The sequence below is a fragment of the Bufo gargarizans genome, chromosome 2 (genome assembly GCF_014858855.1).
Source record: "Bufo gargarizans isolate SCDJY-AF-19 chromosome 2, ASM1485885v1, whole genome shotgun sequence".
NCBI classification, from domain to species: domain Eukaryota; kingdom Metazoa; phylum Chordata; class Amphibia; order Anura; family Bufonidae; genus Bufo; species Bufo gargarizans.
The window spans coordinates 301,656,928-301,678,620 of NC_058081.1; the positions used below are offsets into that span (position 1 = coordinate 301,656,928).

A 21,693-nucleotide genomic window follows, 5' to 3' on the forward strand; every position below is an offset into this window, starting at 1 on the left:
TGGGTACCATTTTGGGGTACATAAGACTTTTTGATTGCTTGGTATTACACTTTTTGTAAGGCAAGGTGAAAAAAAATGGCTGTTTTGGCATAGTTTTTTACATTTGTTTTACAGCATTCACTTGATGGGGCATATAATGTGACATTTTTATAGAGCAGATTGTTACGGATGTGGCGATACCCAATATGTCTATCATTTTTATTTTTTGGTTAAGTTTTACACAGTGAAAGCCCTTTTGAACAGAATGAAATCTTGATTTTGTGTTGCCATCTTCTGAGAGCCACAGTTTTAGTTTTGTTTTTGGACGATTGTCTTAGCTAGAGTCTCATTTTTTGCAGGATGAAATGAAGATTTCATTGGTACCCTTTTGGGGTACATAAGACTTTTTGATAGCTTGGTATTACCATTTTTATGAGGCAATGTGACAAAAAATGACAGTTTTGGCTTTTTTCTTTTTTTTATAGCATTCGCCTAAAGGGCCATCTCATGTGATATTGTTAAAAAGCCGGTTAATACGGATGTTGTGATACCTAATATGTATACTTGTTTTCTGTTTCCCTATTTTTTTTTACAATTTTTTAACTTTATTTTGTGAAAAGGACACTTTTTGCCCCACTCTAGGACTTCAAATATTGGGGGTTTAATCCCCTTTACAATGCAATACAATATATCTGTATTGTAATGTATTGGCTGTATGTATATTACCAGTGTAATACACTTATAGCCTGTTTGCCTGTGAGATCCAGGGGGCTGGCTCTCATAGGCTGACAGGGAAGGCAGACACAATGCCGCTGCAGTGCAAGGGTTAATACGCTGGCATTTGTGTTTTCAACAATGTCGGCACATACAGCAGGGGTCCGGCTATCAGTGACTGCCGGACACCTGCAGCTGATTGGGTGGGCACAGCTCTTGCGCCCTCCCGATTAGCGTGGCATACCTGTACACCGCTGGGATTTTAAACCTAGTATTCTACGGCACTGGTATTCTACGGATTAAAAAACTATAATAATAATAATCAGCATTTTCATCTGGTTTCTTGTGCCTGAATCTGAATTTCAATCATTTCAGTAATATTTGAATAATCTTCTTATGCAGCTTCTAAAAGTTTTATAGCTTTATAGTGAATGCATATAATTCTATCTTAGACAAAAAAATTAACTCAAACAAAAATAGTTTAAAACAGAAAAAAAACTTTTTGTGAGTTTGTGGACATTTCATAGATATGGGACATAATTCATATGAAAAAGTAACTGGGCCCCACGTAAAGGGAAAATTTCATGAACTTTATGTTGGCCATACTAACCCAGCATAAAGTACAGTCATGGCCAAAAGTTTTGAGAATTACATAAATATTGGAAATTGGAAAAGTTGCTGCTTAAGTTTTTATAATAGCAATTTGCATATACTCTAGAATGTTATGAAGAGTGATCAGATGAATTGCATAGTCCTTCTTTGCCATTAAAATTAACTTAATCCCAATAAAACCTTTCCACTGCATTTAATTGCTGTCATTAAAGGACCTGCTGAGATCATTTCAGTAATCGTCTTGTTAACTCAGGTGAGAATGTTGACGAGCATAAGGCTGGAGGTCATTATGTCAGGCTGATTGGGTTAAAATGGCAGACTTGACCTGTTAAAAGGAGGATGATGTTTGAAATCATTGTTCTTCCATTGTTAACCATGGTGACCTGCAAAGAAACACGTGCAGCCATCATTGTGTTGCATAAAAATGGCTTCACAGGCAAGGATATTGTGGCTAGAGTTGAGCGAACACCTGGATGTTCGGGTTCGAGAAGTTCGGCCGAACATCCCGGAAATGTTCGGGTTCGGGATCCGAACCCGATCCGAACTTCGTCCCGAACCCGAACCCCATTGAAGTCAATGGGGACCCGAACTTTTCGGCACTAAAACGGCTGTAAAACAGCCCAGGAAAGGGCTAGAGGGCTGCAAAAGGCAGCAACATGTAGGTAAATCCCCTGCAAACAAATGTGGATAGGGAAATTAATTAAAATAAAAATTAAATAAATAAAAATTAACCAAAATCAATTGGAGAGAGGTTCCATAGCAGAGAATCTGGCTTCCCGTCACCCACCACTGGAACAGTCCATTCTCAGATATTTAGGCCCCGGCACCCAGGCAGAGGAGAGAGGTCCCGTAAAAATAGGATTGAATGAGGAAGTGCCCTGGAGTCCAATAATATATGGTTATGGGGAGGTAGTTAATGTCTAATCTGGACAAGGGACGGACAGGTCCTGTGGGATCCATGCCTGGTTCATTTTTATGAACGTCAGCTTGTCCACATTGGCTGTAGACAGGCGGCTGCGTTTGTCTGTAATGACGCCCCCTGCCGTGCTGAATACACGTTCAGACAAAACGCTGGCTGCCGGGCAGGCCAGCACCTCCAAGGCATAAAAGGCTAGCTCTGGCCACGTGGACAATTTAGAGACCCAGAAGTTGAATGGGGCCGAACCATCAGTCAGTACGTGGAGGGGTGTGCACACGTACTGTTCCACCATGTTAGTGAAATGTTGCCTCCTGCTAACACGTTGCGTATCAGGTGGTGGTGCAGTTAGCTGTGGCGTGTTGACAAAAGTTTTCCACATCTCTGCCATGCTAACCCTGCCCTCAGAGGAGCTGGCCGTGACACAGCTGCCTTGGCGACCTCTTGCTCCTCCTCTGCCTTGGCCTTGGGCTTCCACTTGTTCCCCTGTGACATTTGGGAATGCTCTCAGTAGCGCGTCTACCAACGTGCGCTTGTACTCGCGCATCTTCCTATCACGCTCCAGTGCAGGAAGTAAGGTGGGCACATTGTCTTTGTAGCGTGGATCCAGCAGGGTGGCAACCCAGTAGTCCGCACAGGTTAAAATGTGGGCAACTCTGCTGTCGTTGCGCAGGCACTGCAGCATGTAGTCGCTCATGTGTGCCAGGCTGCCCAGGGGTAAGGACAAGCTGTCCTCTGTGGGAGGCGTATCGTCATCGTCCTGCCTTTCCCCCCAGCCACGCACCAGTGATGGACCCGAGCTGCGTTGGGTGCCACCCCGCTGTGACCATGCTTCATCCTCATCCTCCTCCACCTCCTCCTCATCCTCGTCCTCCTCGTCCTCCAGTAGTGGGCCCTGGCTGGCCACATTTGTACCTGGCCTCTGCTGTTGCCAAAAACCTCCCTCTGAGTCACTTCGAAGAGACTGGCCTGAAAGTGCTAAAAATGACCCCTCTTCCTCCTCCTCCTCCTCCTCCTCCTGGGCCACCTCCTCTTCCATCATCGCCCTAAGTGTTTTCTCAAGGAGACATAGAAGTGGTATTGTAACGCTGATAACGGTGTCATCGCCACTGGCCATGTTGGTGGAGTACTCGAAACAGCGCAACAGGGCACACAGGTTTCGCATGGAGGCCCAGTCATTGGTGGTGAAGTGGTGCTGTTCTGTAGTGCGACTGACCCGTGCGTGCTGCAGCTGAAACTCCACTATGGCCTGCTGCTGCTCGCACAGTCTGTCCAGCATGTGCAAGGTGGAGTTCCACCTGGTGGGCACGTCGCATATGAGGCGGTGAGCGGGAAGGCCGAAGTTACGCTGTAGCGCAGACAGGCGAGCAGCGGCAGGATGTGAACGCCGGAAGCGCGAACAGACGGCCCGCACTTTATGCAGCAGCTCTGACATGTCGGGGTAGTTGTGAATGAACTTCTGCACCACCAAATTCAGCACATGCGCCAAGCAAGGGATGTGCGTCAAATTGGCTAGTCCCAGAGCTGCAACGAGATTTCGCCCATTATCACACACCACCAGGCCGGGCTTGAGGCTCACCGGCAGCAACCACTCGTCGGTCTGTTGTTCAATACCCCGCCACAACTCCTGTGCGGTGTGGGGCCTGTCCCCCAAACATATGAGTTTCAGAATGGCCTGCTGACGTTTACCCCGGGCTGTGCTGAAGTTGGTGGTGAAGGTGTGTGGCTGACTGGATGAGCAGGTGGAAGAAGAGGAGGAGGAAGCCGAGAAGGAGGAGGTGGCAACAGGAGGCAAAGAATGTTGCCCTGCGATCCTTGGCGGCGGAAGGACGTGCGCCAAACAGCTCTCCGCCTGGGGCCCAGCTGCCACTACATTTACCCAGTGTGCAGTTAGGGAGATATAGCGTCCCTGGCCGTGCTTACTGGTCCACGTATCTGTGGTTAGGTGGACCTTGCTACAGATGGCGTTGCGCAGTGCACACTTGATTTTATCGGATACTTGGTTGTGCAGGGAAGGCACGGCTCTCTTGGAGAAGTAGTGCCGGCTGGGAACAACATACTGTGGGACAGCAAGCGACATGAGCTGTTTGAAGCTGTCTGTGTCCACCAGCCTAAATGACAGCATTTCATAGGCCAGTAGTTTAGAAATGCTGGCATTCAGGGCCAGGGATCGAGGGTGGCTAGGTGGGAATTTACGCTTTCTATCAAATGTTTGTGAGATGGAGAGCTGAACGCTGGCGTGTGACATGGTTGAGACGCTTGGTGACGGAGGTGGTGGTGGTGGTGTTGGTGGTACATCCCCTGTTTGCTGGGCGGCAGGTGCCAACGTTCCTCCAGAGGCGGAGGAAGAGGCCGAGGCGGCAGCAGCAGAATAGGCCGAGGCGGCAGCAGCAGAAGAGGTAGCAGGGGGAGCCTGAGTGACTTCCTTGGTTTTAAGGTGTTTACTCCACTGCAGTTCATGCTTTGCATGCAGGTGCCTGGTCATGCAGGTTGTGCTCAGGTTCAGAACGTTAATGCCTCGCTTCAGGCTCTGATGGCACAGCGTGCAAACCACTCGGGTCTTGTCGTCAGCACATTGTTTGAAGAAGTGCCATGCCAGGGAACTCCTTGAAGCTGCCTTTGGGGTGCTCGGTCCCAGATGGCGGCGGTCAGTAGCAGGCGGAGTCTCTTGGCGGCGGGTGTTCTGCTTTTGCCCACTGCTCCCTCTTTTGCTACGCTGTTGGCTCGGTCTCACCACTGCCTCTTCCTCCGAACTGTGAAAGTCAGTGGCACGACCTTCATTCCATGTGGGGTCTAGGACCTCATCGTCCCCTGCATCGTCTTCCACCCAGTCTTGATCCCTGACCTCCTGTTCAGTCTGCACACTGCAGAAAGACGCAGCAGTTGGCACCTGTGTTTCGTCATCATCAGAGACATGCTGAGGTGGTATTCCCATGTCCTCATCATCAGGAAACATAAGTGGTTGTGCGTCAGTGCATTCTATGTCTTTCACCGCTGGGGAAGGGCTAGGTGGATGCCCTTGGGAAACCCTGCCAGCGGAGTCTTCAAACAGCATAAGAGACTGCTGCATAACTTGAGGCTGAGACAGTTTCCCTGGTATGCATGGGGGTGATGTGACAGACTGATGGGGTTGGTTTTCAGGCGCCATCTGTGCGCTTTCTGCAGAAGACTGGGTGGGAGATAATGTGAACGTGCTGGATCCACTGTCGGCCACCCAATTGACTAATGCCTGTACCTGCTCAGGCCTTACCATCCTTAGAACGGCATTGGGCCCCACCATATATCGCTGTAAATTCTGGCGGCTACTGGGACCTGAGGTAGTTGGTACACTAGGACGTGTGGATGTGGCAGAACGGCCACGTCCTCTCCCAGCACCAGAGGGTCCACTAACACCACCACGACCATGTCCACGTCCGCGTCCCTTACTAGATGTTTTTCTCATTGTTATGGTTCACCACAACAACAAATATATTATTTGGCCCAATGTATTGTATTCAAATTCAGCGGGATATAAATTTGAGGCCTAGTATTTAGGCGCTGGGTGACAGGTATGGGTTTAGTGACAGAATTAGACTTGGAAATACACAGTAGCGGGTGTGTGTGAAGTTATTCTGAATGACCCAATGTGCACCTTGAATATTATATACCCTTTTAGGGATAGATTTCAAATAGCTCTGATATAGCAGAAACCACTAAATTATGAAATTGCTAAATTGGGAATTGTATTTCAACCCAGAACAAAAAATGTGCTTTGACGGACACTAAATAACTTTCCCAGCTACAACAGGACAGCGGTAACGAGAGATTTAGCAGGATATAAATTTGAGGCCTAGTATTTAGGCGCTGGGTGACAGGTATGGGTTTAGTGACAGAATTAGACTTGGAAATACACAGTAGCGGGTGTGTGTGAAGTTATTCTGAATGACCCAATGTGCACCTTGAATATTATATACCCTTTTAGGGATAGATTTCAAATAGCTCTGATATAGCAGAAACCACTAAATTATGAAATTGCTAAATTGGGAATTGTATTTCAACCCAGAACAAAAAATGTGCTTTGACGGACACTAAATAACTTTCCCAGCTACAACAGGACAGCGGTAACGAGAGATTTAGCAGGATATAAATTTGAGGCCTAGTATTTAGGCGCTGGGTGACAGGTATGGGTTTAGTGACAGAATTAGACTTGGAAATACACAGTAGCGGGTGTGTGTGAAGTTATTCTGAATGACCCAATGTGCACCTTGAATATTATATACCCTTTTAGGGATAGATTTCAAATAGCTCTGATATAGCAGAAACCACTAAATTATGAAATTGCTAAATTGGGAATTGTACTTCAACCCAGAACAAAAAATGTGCTTTGACGGACACTAAATAACTTTCCCAGCTACAACAGGACAGCGGTAACGAGAGATTTAGCAGGATATAAATTTGAGGCCTAGTATTTAGGCGCTGGGTGACAGGTATGGGTTTAGTGACAGAATTAGACTTGGAAATACACAGTAGCGGGTGTGTGTGAAGTTATTCTGAATGACCCAATGTGCACCTTGAATATTATATACCCTTTTAGGGATAGATTTCAAATAGCTCTGATATAGCAGAAACCACTAAATTATGAAATTGCTAAATTGGGAATTGTACTTCAACCCAGAACAAAAAATGTGCTTTGACGGACACTAAATAACTTTCCCAGCTACAACAGGACAGCGGTAACGAGAGATTTAGCAGGATATAAATTTGAGGCCTAGTATTTAGGCGCTGGGTGACAGGTATGGGTTTAGTGACAGAATTAGACTTGAAAATACACAGTAGCGGGTGTGTGTGAAGTTATTCTGAATGACCCAATGTGCACCTTGAATATTATATACCCTTTTAGGGATAGATTTCAAATAGCTCTGATATAGCAGAAACCACTAAATTATGAAATTGCTAAATTGGGAATTGTACTTCAACCCAGAACAAAAAATGTGCTTTGACGGACACTAAATAACTTTCCCAGCTACAACAGGACAGCGGTAACGAGAGATTTAGCGGGATATAAATTTGAGGCCTAGTATTTAGGCGCTGGGTGACCGGTATGGATTTAGTGACAGAATTAGACTGGGATATGGCCAAAAAATAACCACACTATTGCTGGTTAAATGCACTTGGTGACGGGCGCAGCTTGCCCCTGATGTAGTATATGGCCAAAAAATGAACAGACTATTGCTGGTTAAATGCACTTGGTGTCACAGCTTGACCAACCACACTACTGAGGGTTAAATGCACTTGGTGACGGGCGCAGCTTGCCCCTGATGTAGTATATGGCCAAAAAATAAACAGACTATTGCTGGTTAAATGCACTTGGTGTGACAGCTTCACCCTGATGTAGGCTTTAGCCAGAAAACAACCACACCATTGAGGGTTAAATGCACTTGGTGACAGGCGCAGCTTGCCCCTGATTTTGTATATGGCCAAAAAATGAACAGACTATTGCTGGTTAAATGCACTTGGTGTGACAGCTTCACCCTGATGTAGGCTTTAGCCAAAAAACAACCACACCATTGAGGGTTAAATGCACTTGGTGACAGGCGCAGCTTGCCCCTGATTTTGTATATGGCCAAAAAATGAACAGACTATTGCTGGTTAAATGCACTTGGTGTGACAGCTTCACCCTGATGTAGGCTTTAGCCAAAAAACAACCACACCATTGAGGGTTAAATGCACTTGGTGACAGGCGCAGCTTGCCCCTGATTTTGTATATGGCCAAAAAATGAACAGACTATTGCTGGTTAAATGCACTTGGTGTGACAGCTTCACCCTGATGTAGGCTTTAGCCAAAAAACAACCACACCATTGAGGGTTAAATGCACTTGGTGACAGGCGCAGCTTGCCCCTGATTTTGTATATGGCCAAAAAATGAACAGACTATTGCTGGTTAAATGCACTTGGTGTGACAGCTTCACCCTGATGTAGGCTTTAGCCAAAAAACAACCACACCATTGAGGGTTAAATGCACTTGGTCGCAGCTTGTGCTGGCGCACCACAAGACACAAAATGGCCGCCGATCACCCCAGAAAAATGTGACTGACAAACGGTCTGGGCAGCCTAAAAACAGTGAGCAATTGAGGATCAGCAGCTCAATGATCCACAGCTGCAGATCGATCAGTTAATCAAGTCCTTTGGAGGAGTTAATCTGCCTAATCTCGCCCTACTGTCGCAGCCGCAACCTCTCCCTACGCTAATCAGAGCAGAGTGACGGGCGGCGCTATGTGACTCCAGCTTAAATAGAGGCTGGGTCACATGGTGCTCTGGCCAATCACAGCCATGCCAATAGTAGGCATGGCTGTGATGGCCTCTTGGGGCAAGTAGTATGACGCTTGTTGATTGGCTGCTTTGCAGCCTTTCAAAAAGCGCCAAGAAAGCGTCACAAAAGCGCCAAGAAAGCGACGAACACCGAACCCGAACCCGGACTTTTACGAAAATGTCCGGGTTCGGGTCCGTGTCACGGACACCCCAAAATTCGGTACGAACCCGAACTATACAGTTCGAGTTCGCTCATCCCTAATTGTGGCTACTAAGATTGCACCTCAATCAACAATTTATAGGATCATCAAGAACTTAGAGGAAAGAGGTTCAATTATTGTTAAGAAGGCTTCAGGACGTCCAAGAAAGTCCAGCAAGCGCCAGGATCGTCTCCTAAAGAGGATTCAGCTGCGGGATCGGAGTGCCACCAGTGCAGAGCTTTCTCAGGAATGGCAGCAGGCAGGTGTGAGCGCATCTGCATGCACAGTGAGGCGAAGACTTTTGGAATATGGCCTGGTGTCAAGAAGAGCAGCAAGAAAGTCACTTCTCCCCCAAAAAACACATCAGGGACAGATTGATCTTCTGCAGAAAATATGGTGAATGGACTGCTGAGGACTGGGGCAAAGTCATATTCTCCGATGAAGCCTCTGTTTGGGGCATCAGGAAAAAGGCTTGTCCGGTGAAGAAAAGGTGAGCGCTACCATCACTCCTGTGTCATGCCAACAATAAAGCATCCTGAGACCATTCATGTGTGGGGTTGCTTCTCATCCAAGGGAGTGGGCTCACTCACAATTTTGCCCAAAAACACAGCCATGAATAAAGAATGGTACCAAAACACCCTCCAACAGCAACTTCTTCCAACAATCCAACAACAGTTTGGTGAAGAACAATGCATTTTCCAGCACGATGGATCACCCTGCCATAAGGCAAAAGTGATGACTAAGTGGCTCGGGGACCAAAACTTTGACATTTTGGGTCCATGACCTGGAAACTCCCCAGATCTTAATCCCATTCAGAACTTGTGGTCAATCCTCAAGAGGCGGGTGTCACTACCAGAGCTTTGAGACATTCTCATAGCTCTGTTTCCACACCCCTGTGATGATGTCACTACTAGAGCTAGGAGGAGTTCTCTTCCCTGTTTCTCCGCCTCTGTGATAAGGTCTTTACTTTTGGTTTCCTTCCTCCCAGCTGTTCCTCCTGTGTTTGATTTCGCTGCCTTTAAATCACCCCTCCTCCTTTGTAGAGGTGCGGATTATACTCTTCATTTTGAGCTGTATCTCTCGCTTGAGTGTCTTCGCCTGTGTTACTTCTCTTCACTGGATCTGTGTCCTGCTGATGCGAGTACTTCATATATCGTCTGCTGACTTCGGATCTGTTTGCACTGCGGCTGCAGCACCTCAGTTAAGTGTACAGACATTGTGTTTATCTGTTCTTTGCTGACTGGATCCGAGGCAACCCCGGTTCCGTCCATATACTGAGCAGGGCACCGGTGGCCGTGCCCCTTCCACTATTGTAGGGGTTTCAGTGGTCTTCAGCCTTAGGTACGCGGGCATGTCTCGATCTACCATTCGGATCCGGACATGCGCATAGCAGCGTAGGTAGAGCTTTTAGGGTCTGGCAAGGGTCACCCTTATTTCTCCCTAGAGTGGGTCCGTCAGTTGTTATTCTCTGTTTACACTCTTGTTGCTCATTTACAGCCGTGACAGCGGGTGGACAAACAAAAACCCACTAATTCTCACAAACTCCAAGAAGTGATTATGAAAGAATGGGCTGCTATCAGTCAGGAATTGGCCCAGAATTTGATTGAGAGCATGCCCATTTGAATTGCAGAGGTCCTGAAAAAGAAAGGCCAACACTGCAAATACTGACTCTTTGCATAAATGTCGTGTATTTGTCGATAAAAGTCATGGTTATTCATAAATTCCAGCTCTCCCTGCCCACCTGCTGATGACTTACAGTCTTATTCCTAGTTTTCCCCCTTTCTCTCTAGGAGAGAACTGACAATTATCAGCAGATGGGTGGGAGAGCAGGAGATTATGAATAACCATGACTCTTCTCAAGTAGATTTCTCTTTTCAAGGCCTGTGCTGTAATGATTATGATGCTGATTCTCAGGAACCACTTACTTTTAGCTCATGAGTGACACACACCGCTGAAATCAGCATTTCTTTCACTATTTTATGCTGCCCTCAGTGAGGTCAGCATAAAGTTGATGACAGGTTCCCTTTAATAAAATCTTATGCCATCTTTAGTAGCAATAATTGCAACATACAGTACAATACTGTATATTATCCACATTGCTAAAGGGATTTGTGTCTCATTCCTTTCAAAAATATAGGCACCTGTTTCTATAAGAAAGCAGTCACATTGTTGTAATCCTGGACTGCCCCTTTAAGATCTTTGTGTTGGCAATAAAAAAATAAAAATAAAAATAAAAATTCTTTGGGGAGCATGTTTCAAAGCTGTTACGCCACTATCATGGTGTGAAAAACTCACAAATTATGTCACATAACATATTTGCACCATAATTTTCAGCTTGTTTAATTTCTCGGCACTTTTCTAAAGTGGCAATAAAAGGGACAAAGCTTAGCTGAAGGGGTGTAAGTTATAGTTCAAGTTTACACCAGACCCTGGCTAACATAGATTTCATTTTCTGGCACACAGAGTACAAGTAATGCACCTAAATTATTTAAAGGCATCTATTAGATAAACAAAAATAAAGTAAATGAACACATACAATACATATTAATGAAAAATCAATAGACAATAACATTACATTTTTAAAATGCATTTAGCACTAAAGGTAAATATAAAATAAAAATGTAATGCACATAACAACACATACACTCACCTAAAGAATTATTAGGAACACCATACTAATACGGTGTTGGACCCCCTTTTGCCTTCAGAACTGCCTTAATTCTACGTGGCATTGATTCAACAAGGTGCTGATAGCATTCTTTAGAAATGTTAGCCCATATTGATAGGATAGCATCTTGCAGTTGATGGAGATTTGAGGGATGCACATCCAGGGCACGAAGCTCCCGTTCCACCACATCCCAAAGATACTCTATTGGGTTGAGATCTGGTGACTGTGGGGGCCATTTTAGTACAGTGAACTCATTGTCATGTTTAAGAAACCAATTTGAAATGATTCGAGCTTTGTGACATGGTGCATTATCCTGCTGGAAGTAGCCATCATAGGATGGGTACATGGTGACCATGAAAGGATGGACATGGTCAGAAACAATGTTCAGGTAGCCCGTGGCATTTAAGCGATGGCCAATTGGCACTAAGGGGCCTAAAGTGTGCCCAGAAAACATCCCCCACATCATTACACCACCACCACCAGCCTGCATAGTGGTAACAAGGCATGATGGATACATGTTCTCATTCTGTTTACGTCAAATTCAGACTCTACCATTTGAATGTCTCAACAGAAATCAAGACTCATCAGACCAGGCAACATTTTTCCAGTCTTCAACAGTCCAATCTTGGTTAGCTCGTGCAAATTGTAGCCTCTTTTTCCTATTTGTAGTGAAGATGAGTGGTACCCGGTGGGGTCTTCTGCTGTTGTAGCCCACCTTTCTTTCCCATTCTGAAAATTCAGTTTGGAGTTCAGGAGATTGTCTTGACCAGGACCACAACCTTACATGCATTGAAGCAACTGCCATGTGATTGGTTGACTAGATAATTGCATTAATGAGAAATAGAACAGGTGTTCCTAATAATTCTTTAGGTGAGTGTATATTGTAAACAATCAATATAAAAAAATGCCAGAACAGAAAAGTTACTGTACCTATTATTCCTTTGCTCGAGGTCTTGGATATTGACATCTATATTATACAAGAAGTGCTCCTGAGTAACTGTTATGCCATCATCCACAGTCTCATTTCTTATTATAGTTATGACAGGGTATCCCATTTGTAATGTCCACTGATCCATCACTTCTTGAATGTTGACAGATTTACCTTCATTTTTCAATACCTTAAGGAAATGTTAAAATAGGATTTCCTGAATAAAATATTTACATCCATCTACAACATCTTATTCTTATGTATCTGATGTAAATGTAATATTTTATTATTTATGATGGATAAACAGACAGACTGATATACATATACTGTAGATAATATTTATTTATATAGAACCAACATATTCCAGAGCACTTCACTATTCAGAGTATACATGCATAAACCAAGGTAGAAATCACAGAGTTACCGCACATAGAATACACAATTCACATGCTGGGAAAGAGAGAGCCCTGATCACATGAGTTTACAATCTAAGATAGATAGACAGGTAAAATTCCTCAGCACTCCAAAATAATGAAAAAGAACAAAATGGGTGAATAAAAGCCTGTATACTTTTTCATAATTTTGGTGTGCTGCAGATTTCTTGTTTTATTTATTTAGACACAGTAGATGATAGATAGATAGATAGATAGATAGATATAGATAGATAGATAGATAGATAGATAGATAGATGTAGAAAGATAAATAGGGATAGATCGACAGATAGATAGATAGATGTAGATAGATAGATACAGGTAGATAGATAGATAGATAGATAGATAGATAGATAGATAGATAGATAGATAAAAACAGGATTTTATTGATCAGACAAGAACTCTACCTATAACACAGACTACAAGCAACTGGGAGCATCAGACAGAGCTGAGCATCTGAAGGCATCTAAAGGTAAGAGCACCCGGCTCCATCACCTGTCTAATAGTCCTTCTAGAGAGCACACCCCATAGAAGTAAAGAATATGGAGAGCCTCCAGAAATTGGAAAACTACAATTTAGAAAATGATCATTTAGGAAAAGAAAGAGCTGGAGACTGCAGCCTCCGACAGCAGTGGGTCAGACACCCAGGAGATCACTGTGAAGGCCAGAGAAGCACTCAAGCGAAAAAGGCCATAAAACATGCCAAAATTAGAGAAAGACCAGAAACCCCTTTCAGTGATTTTACCTTAAAAGAAGAAGAAAAGAGAAAAGCTAATGTGCTTTTCTATAGCCAGCAGTCCAAAGCCTGGCACACAGCCCTGTGCAGGCATTATAAGAATATCACCAGGTGTGGCATCAACAAGGGCCGACAGATCAGGGCAAAAGACCCACAAAATGAGAATGACGTCAAACTCACCATCAACGTGTACAATAAGGGCACCATAGTCATCCAGGGCACTGAGGACAACCTCGGCCAGTTTGAAGATATCTTCCCTCATATCAAAGTCCAGGCCCAAACCTACAAAGAACTGACTTATAGCAGTGATGATCCTAAATCTACAGAGACAACCACCAGAGACCCCCCTTCAGCCTCATGTCCAAATTCCTCACACCCCTCCCTAGAGATCCTCAGAGATTGCTTATCTCAGCTAGAAAGAGACTTTATACACTTTAAAGAGAAGCTTCAAAGAAATTCTGGTTACAAAAATGCAAATGACCAAGTAGCTGAAGCGATAACCAGACTGAAGTGTGAACAGGCCTCAGCCCTGCAGGAAATAAGAGGTAAATTACAAGAACTGCAGCAAGAAAACCCAGAACTGAAACAAGAGATAGAAATACTGAAATCCCAGACTTATCCCCTAATCAAGGAGAGGAACCCAGGGAAAGAAGGGTGTGAGAACCAAATGAAAACCAGCTGCCATGACACCAATACATCAATGAACTGCTGAATGGAATTAACAGAAGATGAGAGCAAAGCAAAGAACAGTAGAGTAATAAAAGGGGGGCCAGAGCTGACAACCCCGAAAACACAACCACAACAGACCCCAACAACAGAGCGGACCATTACCAGAGTCCTAACACGGCAGCTTCATACAAGATGCTCAAGCAGCAGGCAGGACACGGTCATGAGCAGTAAGCCACAGTGCCCTGATACTGTTCTGATTATAGACTCCAATGGTAAATACTTTAACACAAAGCGACTTTTCCCAGGAAAAAGAGTCAGTAAAGTTTACTGCTCTACTATCGAACAAGCAGCAGCCATCATCAATAATCCATATTTCATCAAACCCAACCACATTATCATACATACAGGCACCAACAACCTCTAGGACCAGCACCAGCAGATAGCAGGACAACTGAGCCAGCTAGCAGGGACGGCACAGCAGAAGTTCCCAAGATGTAAAATCCTCCTGTCATCTCTGCTCCCAAGAAAGGACATCCCTGAACACATCATCCAGAGCATCAACACAGAGCTGGCAGCTAAAATCAGCGCCATGCCAGAAATCACCCTGGCACAACACCCCTCCATAAACTATCAGCACTTATATGACAATTGTAGCGGAGAGCTGATATTCCACAGCCAATCTCCACCTAAGATCCCAGTGAGGCTCAGGAACAAGTATCATAAATCCTAGGGTAGTAATTCCAGCAGGCAAAATAGTCCAATAATATCCCAACAGCAATCCCAATGACTGGACGACACACAGCATCAGGAGCAGAACTAACTTTATTTGGACATGGCACACACTTTAAACCCCCCAACAGCCTTATTTACATACAATGGGGCACATAGATGACCATGGTACAAGGAAGGGTGGGGACAGACAATAGCAAGGGCTGATGGGAGATGGAGGAGGGACAGAGCAGCTAGATTACTGGTCTCCCAGTGTCCCTGAGACCACACCCTGCTGGGAAAAGAATGGGACAGGAAAAATAAAGGGGGAAGGGAGGAGGCACAGAAAAGCAATGCATCCAACACAGTAAACATTACAGTTTACAATACATAGCCATACAATCAACCGAATGTCGTCCTACATGATCCAAACAGGCCAGGCTAAATACAATCCGCTACACTGCTCCCCCTTGCCCACAAGCCGGCATACACAGTCTGATCCAGCACGGATCGGCTTGGGGATGTCCGGGGTGCTCACGGATCATTTCTCCAAATCAGTTTGTCTCGACAACCCGTCAGCGTTTCCATTTTGTTTGCCCGGGCGGTACTGAATATTAAAGTCAAAAGGCTGCAGCGCCAAACTCCAGCGCAGCAGCCTGGCATTGTCCCCAGCCACCCGGTTCAGCCATACTAACGGGTTGTGATCCGTGAGCAGGGAAAAGGCCTGTCCATATAAATACGGCTGTAACTTCTTTAGGGCCCACACCACAGCCAGGCATTCCTTCTCGATGGCGGCGTAGCTTACTTCTCTGGGTAACAGTTTGCGACTGATGTAAGCCACGGGGTGTTCTCCGCCATCGTCCCCAACTTGGCTCAGCACTGCCCCCAATCCAAACATAGAAGCGTCTGTGTGAACAAGAAAACGTTTAGTTGGATTGGGAGCTGCCAAGACAGGGGCATTAATAAGTGCATTTTTCAGATGTTGGAAGGCCTGCTCACACTCCGGGGTCCAGGTTACTTGGCGGGGAAGGTTCTTACGGGTCAGGTCAGTAAGGGGTTTGGCCAGGGCGCTATAATTGGGGACAAACTTTCTGTAATATCCTGCGGTCCCTAGAAATGCCAACACCTGAGTCTTAGTCCTAGGGGTAGGCCATTGGGCTACAGCCTCTACTTTGGCTGGTTCTGGCTTCTGTTTCCCACAACCCACTCGATGGCCCAGGTACTGCACCTCGGCCATTCCTATACTGCATTTGGCCGGTTTCAACGTCAAACCGGCCTCCCTAATCCTGTCTAGAACCGCTCCTATATGGGTTAAGTGCTCCTGCCAGGTATTGCTAAAAATTGCAATATCGTCGAGGTAGGCACAGGTGTAGTCCTGGAACCCATCTAGAAGTCGGTCCACCATCCGCTGGAACGTAGCCGGAGCGTTTTTCATCCCAAATGGCATAACCTTAAAGTGGTATAGGCCGAATGGGGTGACAAAGGCTGACTTAGGGATGGCGTCCGGAGCCAGGGGTATCTGCCAGTACCCCTTACACAGATCAATAGTAGTGAGGTATTGGCCTCTGGCCATCCGGTCTAGCAGTTCATCTATCCTGGGCATCGGATAAGCGTCTGATACAGTCTTTTCATTCAACCTCCGGTAGTCTACGCAGAAGCGCTTTGGTACGAGGACTACCGGAGATGCCCATGGGCTGTCTGAGGGCTCAATCACCCCCAGCTGGAGCATCTCGTCGATCTCCTTACGCATATTCTCTCGCACCGCTTCAGGGATGCGGTACGGGGTCTGGCGCATGGGTAGTTGCCCTGGGGTTTCTACTCTGTGAGTGGCCAGAGGAGTGTACCCAGGCACATTGGAGAAGGTCTCCTGCTTCTCTCTTAGCAGCTGTTGTACCTCGGTACGTTCCTGTGGGCTCAGCCGGTCCCCCAGTACAACTTCTCCTAAATCCCCAGACAGCTGACCGTCCCCCAGTAGATCCGGCAGGGGAAGACTGTCAAACTCTTCAGAGCTGGGTGCACAAATAGCGGTCACCTCTTCTGAGCGTTCCTGGTAGGGCTTCATCATGTTCACATGGAGCATTCGTCGCCCTCCGGTCCCTGCGCAGGGGCCAATTATATAAGTGGTGTCACATCTCTGTTCCACTACTTTATAAGGGCCCTGCCAGGCGGCCTGTAACTTATCATGTCGGACAGGTTTCAAAATTAAAACTTTCTGCCCAACCTGGAAGCTACGGTCCCTGGCGCCCCGATCGTACCATGTGCGCTGGCGCGTCTGAGCCGCCTGGAGGTTTTCCTTTACCGTCTTGGTTAGAGCTTCCAAGCGATCTCGGAGCGCCAACACATATGGTACAATGGGGGTGCCGTCTGCGCTCCTGTCTCCCTCCCAATGCTCCCTAATTAAGTCCAGCGGTCCCCTTACTCTCCTCCCGAACAACAATTCGAATGGGGAGAATCCTGTGGATTCCTGCGGCACCTCCCGGTAAGCAAAGAGGAGGTGAGGCAGGAATCGTTCCCAGTCTCGGTGGGTCTCAGCAAAGGTTCGGAGCATTTGTTTTAAGGTGCCATTGAACCGCTCGCAGAGCCCGTTGGTCTGAGGATGGTAGGGGGCACTGATTATAGGTCTGATTTTGCAAAATTTCCAGAGGTGCTGGGTGACCTCTGCAGTGAATTGAGTACCCTGATCCGAAATGAGCTCCCTGGGTAATCCCATCCGGGAGAAAATCTGCATCAGGGCCTCTGCCACGGTTTCTGCGTGGATGTTTGTCAAGGCTACGGCCTCTGGGTAGCGAGTGGCGTAATCCACCACCGTCAAAATATACCTCTTGCCAGAGGGGGTAGGTTTCCGGAGGGGACCTACTATATCTACGGCTATTCTATGGAACGGTTCCTCAATTATAGGTAGCGGGTGTAACTTTGCTTTCCGCCGGTCCCCCCTCTTCCCTACCCTCTGGCACGTATCACAGGTGCTGCAATATTTGCGTACTCCCTGGCTAATTCCTGGCCAAAAGAAACTTTGGGTCAGCCGATATCTAGTACGACTGACCCCCAAATGTCCGGATAACGGAATATCGTGCGCTATCCGGAGCAGTTCGGCTCGGTACCTCTGTGGTACAACTAGCTGTCTCATAACTATCGGGTCTGACCCAGCTACCTGCTTGTCTGACTCCCTGTATAATAGCTGCCTATCCCATACAAATCTTTCCCCCTCCGCCCCCGGTTGGTCAGAGGTGACTTTGTCTCTATATACCTGTAGAGTAGGGTCAGTGATCACCTCTGCCGCAAATTCGTCAGGAGGGGCCCAAGGGACACAGTCTAGGGAAGGGGAAGGTTGTCTTACCTGGACCTCCGGCAGTGTGTTGTAGTCCTGGGTGCGGGCCTGTTGCCTGGTGACCACTGGATGTGCTTCCTCAGTGGTTGTGGTTTGTGGCTCAAATGCAGATGTGAGCTTTCCCAGGTCATTTCCCAGTATCACCTCTGCGGGTAATTGGGGCATCAACCCCACCTCCACAGTCCCTGACCCCGCACCCCAATGCAAATGAACCCTTGCTGTATTCAGCCGATATACGGCTCCCCCAGCAACCCTGACAGCCACAGTCTTATTGGTTTTAGCTTTGTCCGCGACCAAGTGGCTTTGGACCAAGGTTATGGTTGCTCCCGAATCTCTGAGTCCCTGCAAAGGTTTCCCCTCCAGGTATACTGTTTGCCTGTGGTGCTGCCGATTATCCGCCTGTGCTTGTAGTGGGTTGGCTTCGTGGAGTACTTCCCACTGTTCTATAGTGGTGACTGGAACTGCAGAGCCATAAGCGGGGTGTGTCTCCTCCTGATAGTGGTGTGCTGCTGCTCTCGGTGGTGGTGGTGGTCCTGGTCGAATCCAGGTGGATCGGTCTCTAAGCTCCGGGCATTCCCGCTTGTAGTGTCCCCACCTCTGGCACTGGTGGCATTGCACAGAGGAGGGTGGGCGAAACCTCGGTTGATTCGCTGTAGGAGCTGGTGGGGGTAGCGGTCTCAGTGGTGTGTTGGTGCTAGCTGAAAATTGGTTTCCCCCTAGAGGTCGCACAGCTGGTTTAACACCCACGAGCTTGTGCTGCCTGCGGGCATCCATATAGTCATCAGCCTTTTTAGCTGCTTCTGTGATAGACGTGGGGTTACGGTCTCTCACCCATTCCTGCAGGTCTGCGGGTATCCCATCATAGAACTGTTCTAGTAGCAGCATTTGTAATAGGTCTTCCATGGACCGTGCCTGGTTTGCTTGTACCCATCCGAGGGCTGCCCTTTGTAAACGGCAAGCCCATTCTGCATGCGAGTCTTTTTCAGCTTTTTCCAATTCCCTGAACCGTCTCCGGTATGCCTCTGGTGTCATAGCATATCGGGCCAGGATAACCTCTTTGACACGGCTGTAATTCCTAATTTCCATATCTGGTATCGTACGGTAGGCTTCAGCTGCCCTCCCAGTTAACCGTCCTGCTAAGATGGGTACCCAATCTTCCATATGTATTTTATGTAACGTGCATAGTCTTTCAAAGTCTTGGAGGAATGCATCTATATCTTCCTCCGCTTCTACATACATTTTAAATGCCTGGTATGGAATTTTTGGCTTACCCTCTTGCACCATAGACACTGCTGGGCTTGGTGTTTGTGGTCTCCTTTGCCGCGTTATAAATGCTTGAACCTCTGTCATTGTCTTGGAGATAATGTCCACTGGTGGGTTCTCCCCATAAAATGACAATCTGAATACGAGCTGCCTTTGGAACTCTGCTTGCTCTGTTCCGTTTGTCTCGTCCCTCTGTGCAGTGACCGAATCATCCTCTGCTCGGATTTCTGCCATTATTTCAGAGATAAGTGTTGCCTTTGTTTTGTTGCTGGCTGAAATACCTCTTGCTTCCAGAAGATCTTTAAGTGTGGATCGTTTTAAAGTGGAGTAATCAATCTCCATTAATCCTTGTTCCTCTGTGAGTCTGGATCCCAGCGCTGCCAACCAATGTAGCGGAGAGCTGATATTCCACAGCCAATCTCCACCTAAGATCCCAGTGAGGCTCAGGAACAAGTATCATAAATCCTAGGGTAGTAATTCCAGCAGGCAAAATAGTCCAATAATATCCCAACAGCAATCCCAATGACTGGACGACACACAGCATCAGGAGCAGAACTAACTTTATTTGGACATGGCACACACTTTAAACCCCCCAACAGCCTTATTTACATACAATGGGGCACATAGATGACCATGGTACAAGGAAGGGTGGGGACAGACAATAGCAAGGGCTGATGGGAGATGGAGGAGGGACAGAGCAGCTAGATTACTGGTCTCCCAGTGTCCCTGAGACCACACCCTGCTGGGAAAAGAATGGGACAGGAAAAATAAAGGGGGAAGGGAGGAGGCACAGAAAAGCAATGCATCCAACACAGTAAACATTACAGTTTACAATACATAGCCATACAATCAACCGAATGTCGTCCTACATGATCCAAACAGGCCAGGCTAAATACAATCCGCTACAACAATAAACACCTCAATAACCAAGGAGTCAGCCTTCTATCCAAATAATTCAAAGACATAGTGCTCAAAAGAGACCCCCTGGCCCAGACCCCACACAAGACAAAAGCCTATGGAAAAGTCACCAACAACAAATAGACCTGAAACCTCATACCCTCCTCAACAAACTGGAAATTGCGACCTTTACTCAAAATATGGCCATCAGAGGCACAAACCATGGAGGAATCCACCTGTCTCACATAGAGTAATGCAGAGCAGAGACATTGAGGAGATAAAGACCCTGCTCAGCACTCTGTGCAGAACACTGACTGGACCAAACTGCTAGAATATGGCCACCAGTCAATATTCCAGCTTGTCCTACACAGGACCGCTCATTACAAGGTATACGGACAAACAATGACATCTCTTATTGTCAGCAGCTGGAACATTCAGGGCCTGAACGCTTCAGCCTTCGGATGTAAGACACACGATCCAGACTTTACCCAAAGACTAAAAAACATTGACATATAGATCCTCCTAGAAACATGGACTAAAACAGAGAATAAATCCTTAGTGCCCACCGGATACAGGGAGCTCTCTGTCCCTCCTATGAAAAAAAAAAAGCTCAGGAGGAATATTAGTCTGATATAAAGAGGAGCTCCATGAGCAGATCAGACCAGTGAAGAGAGAAGACAGCCACATCTGGGTAAGGATAGCCCACTTCATCCTCACCTCTCCGGCTGACGTCTACCTCTGTGCAGCATACATAGCTCCACCAGAGTCTGCATACTTACAATCCCGACAGCTTTGAGATCCTACAGAGGGAAGCCGCCCATTTTAAGGCCCTGGGCAATGTTGTCATCTTTGGAGACCTCAATGCAAGAACAGTGAGGGAGAGAGGCTACCTGACAACTGACGGATATGTCTATATATTCGGAGCAGACACTAACTGTGACAGCTCAGTGCACACCGAGAGGAACAGCTATGACAGCACAGTAAACAAAAGTGGCAGAACATTGCTGAACCTATGTCAAAGCCTTGGACTTCATATTCTCAATGGCCGCACCAATGGAGACTCTCTTGGTAGATATACCCTAAACTCCCATGTAGTCAACAGTGTGGTAGAATATGCAATCACAGATGTGGACCCCAAAAATGTTGGTGGCTTCATAGTCACCCCACAGACACACCTGTCAGACCACAACCAACTGCTCCTATACATAAAATCCACAAGTAAACTAGCGGCACAAACATCTCAGCAGACCGGCCTCTTTAACCTACCTCCATCTTTTGAATGGTCCAAGATGTCAGCCCCAAAGTATATGGAGACCATAAACAGCGCAGAGATCCAGGAGATGCTCCATAACTTCC

At 46.6% G+C, this 21,693-nt stretch overlaps 1 protein-coding gene across 1 annotated transcript in view; it reads right to left on the reverse strand.

Moving 5' to 3' along the window:
• The window catches only part of TRHDE (thyrotropin releasing hormone degrading enzyme), a 1,265,007-nt gene that overhangs the window by 344,475 nt on the left and 898,839 nt on the right, over window positions 1-21,693 (reverse strand). Inside the window, exon 9 of the mRNA XM_044280434.1 lies at window positions 12,308-12,495. Coding sequence (XP_044136369.1) covers window positions 12,308-12,495 — 188 coding nt within the window. The remainder of the gene's footprint in view (window positions 1-12,307; window positions 12,496-21,693) is intronic.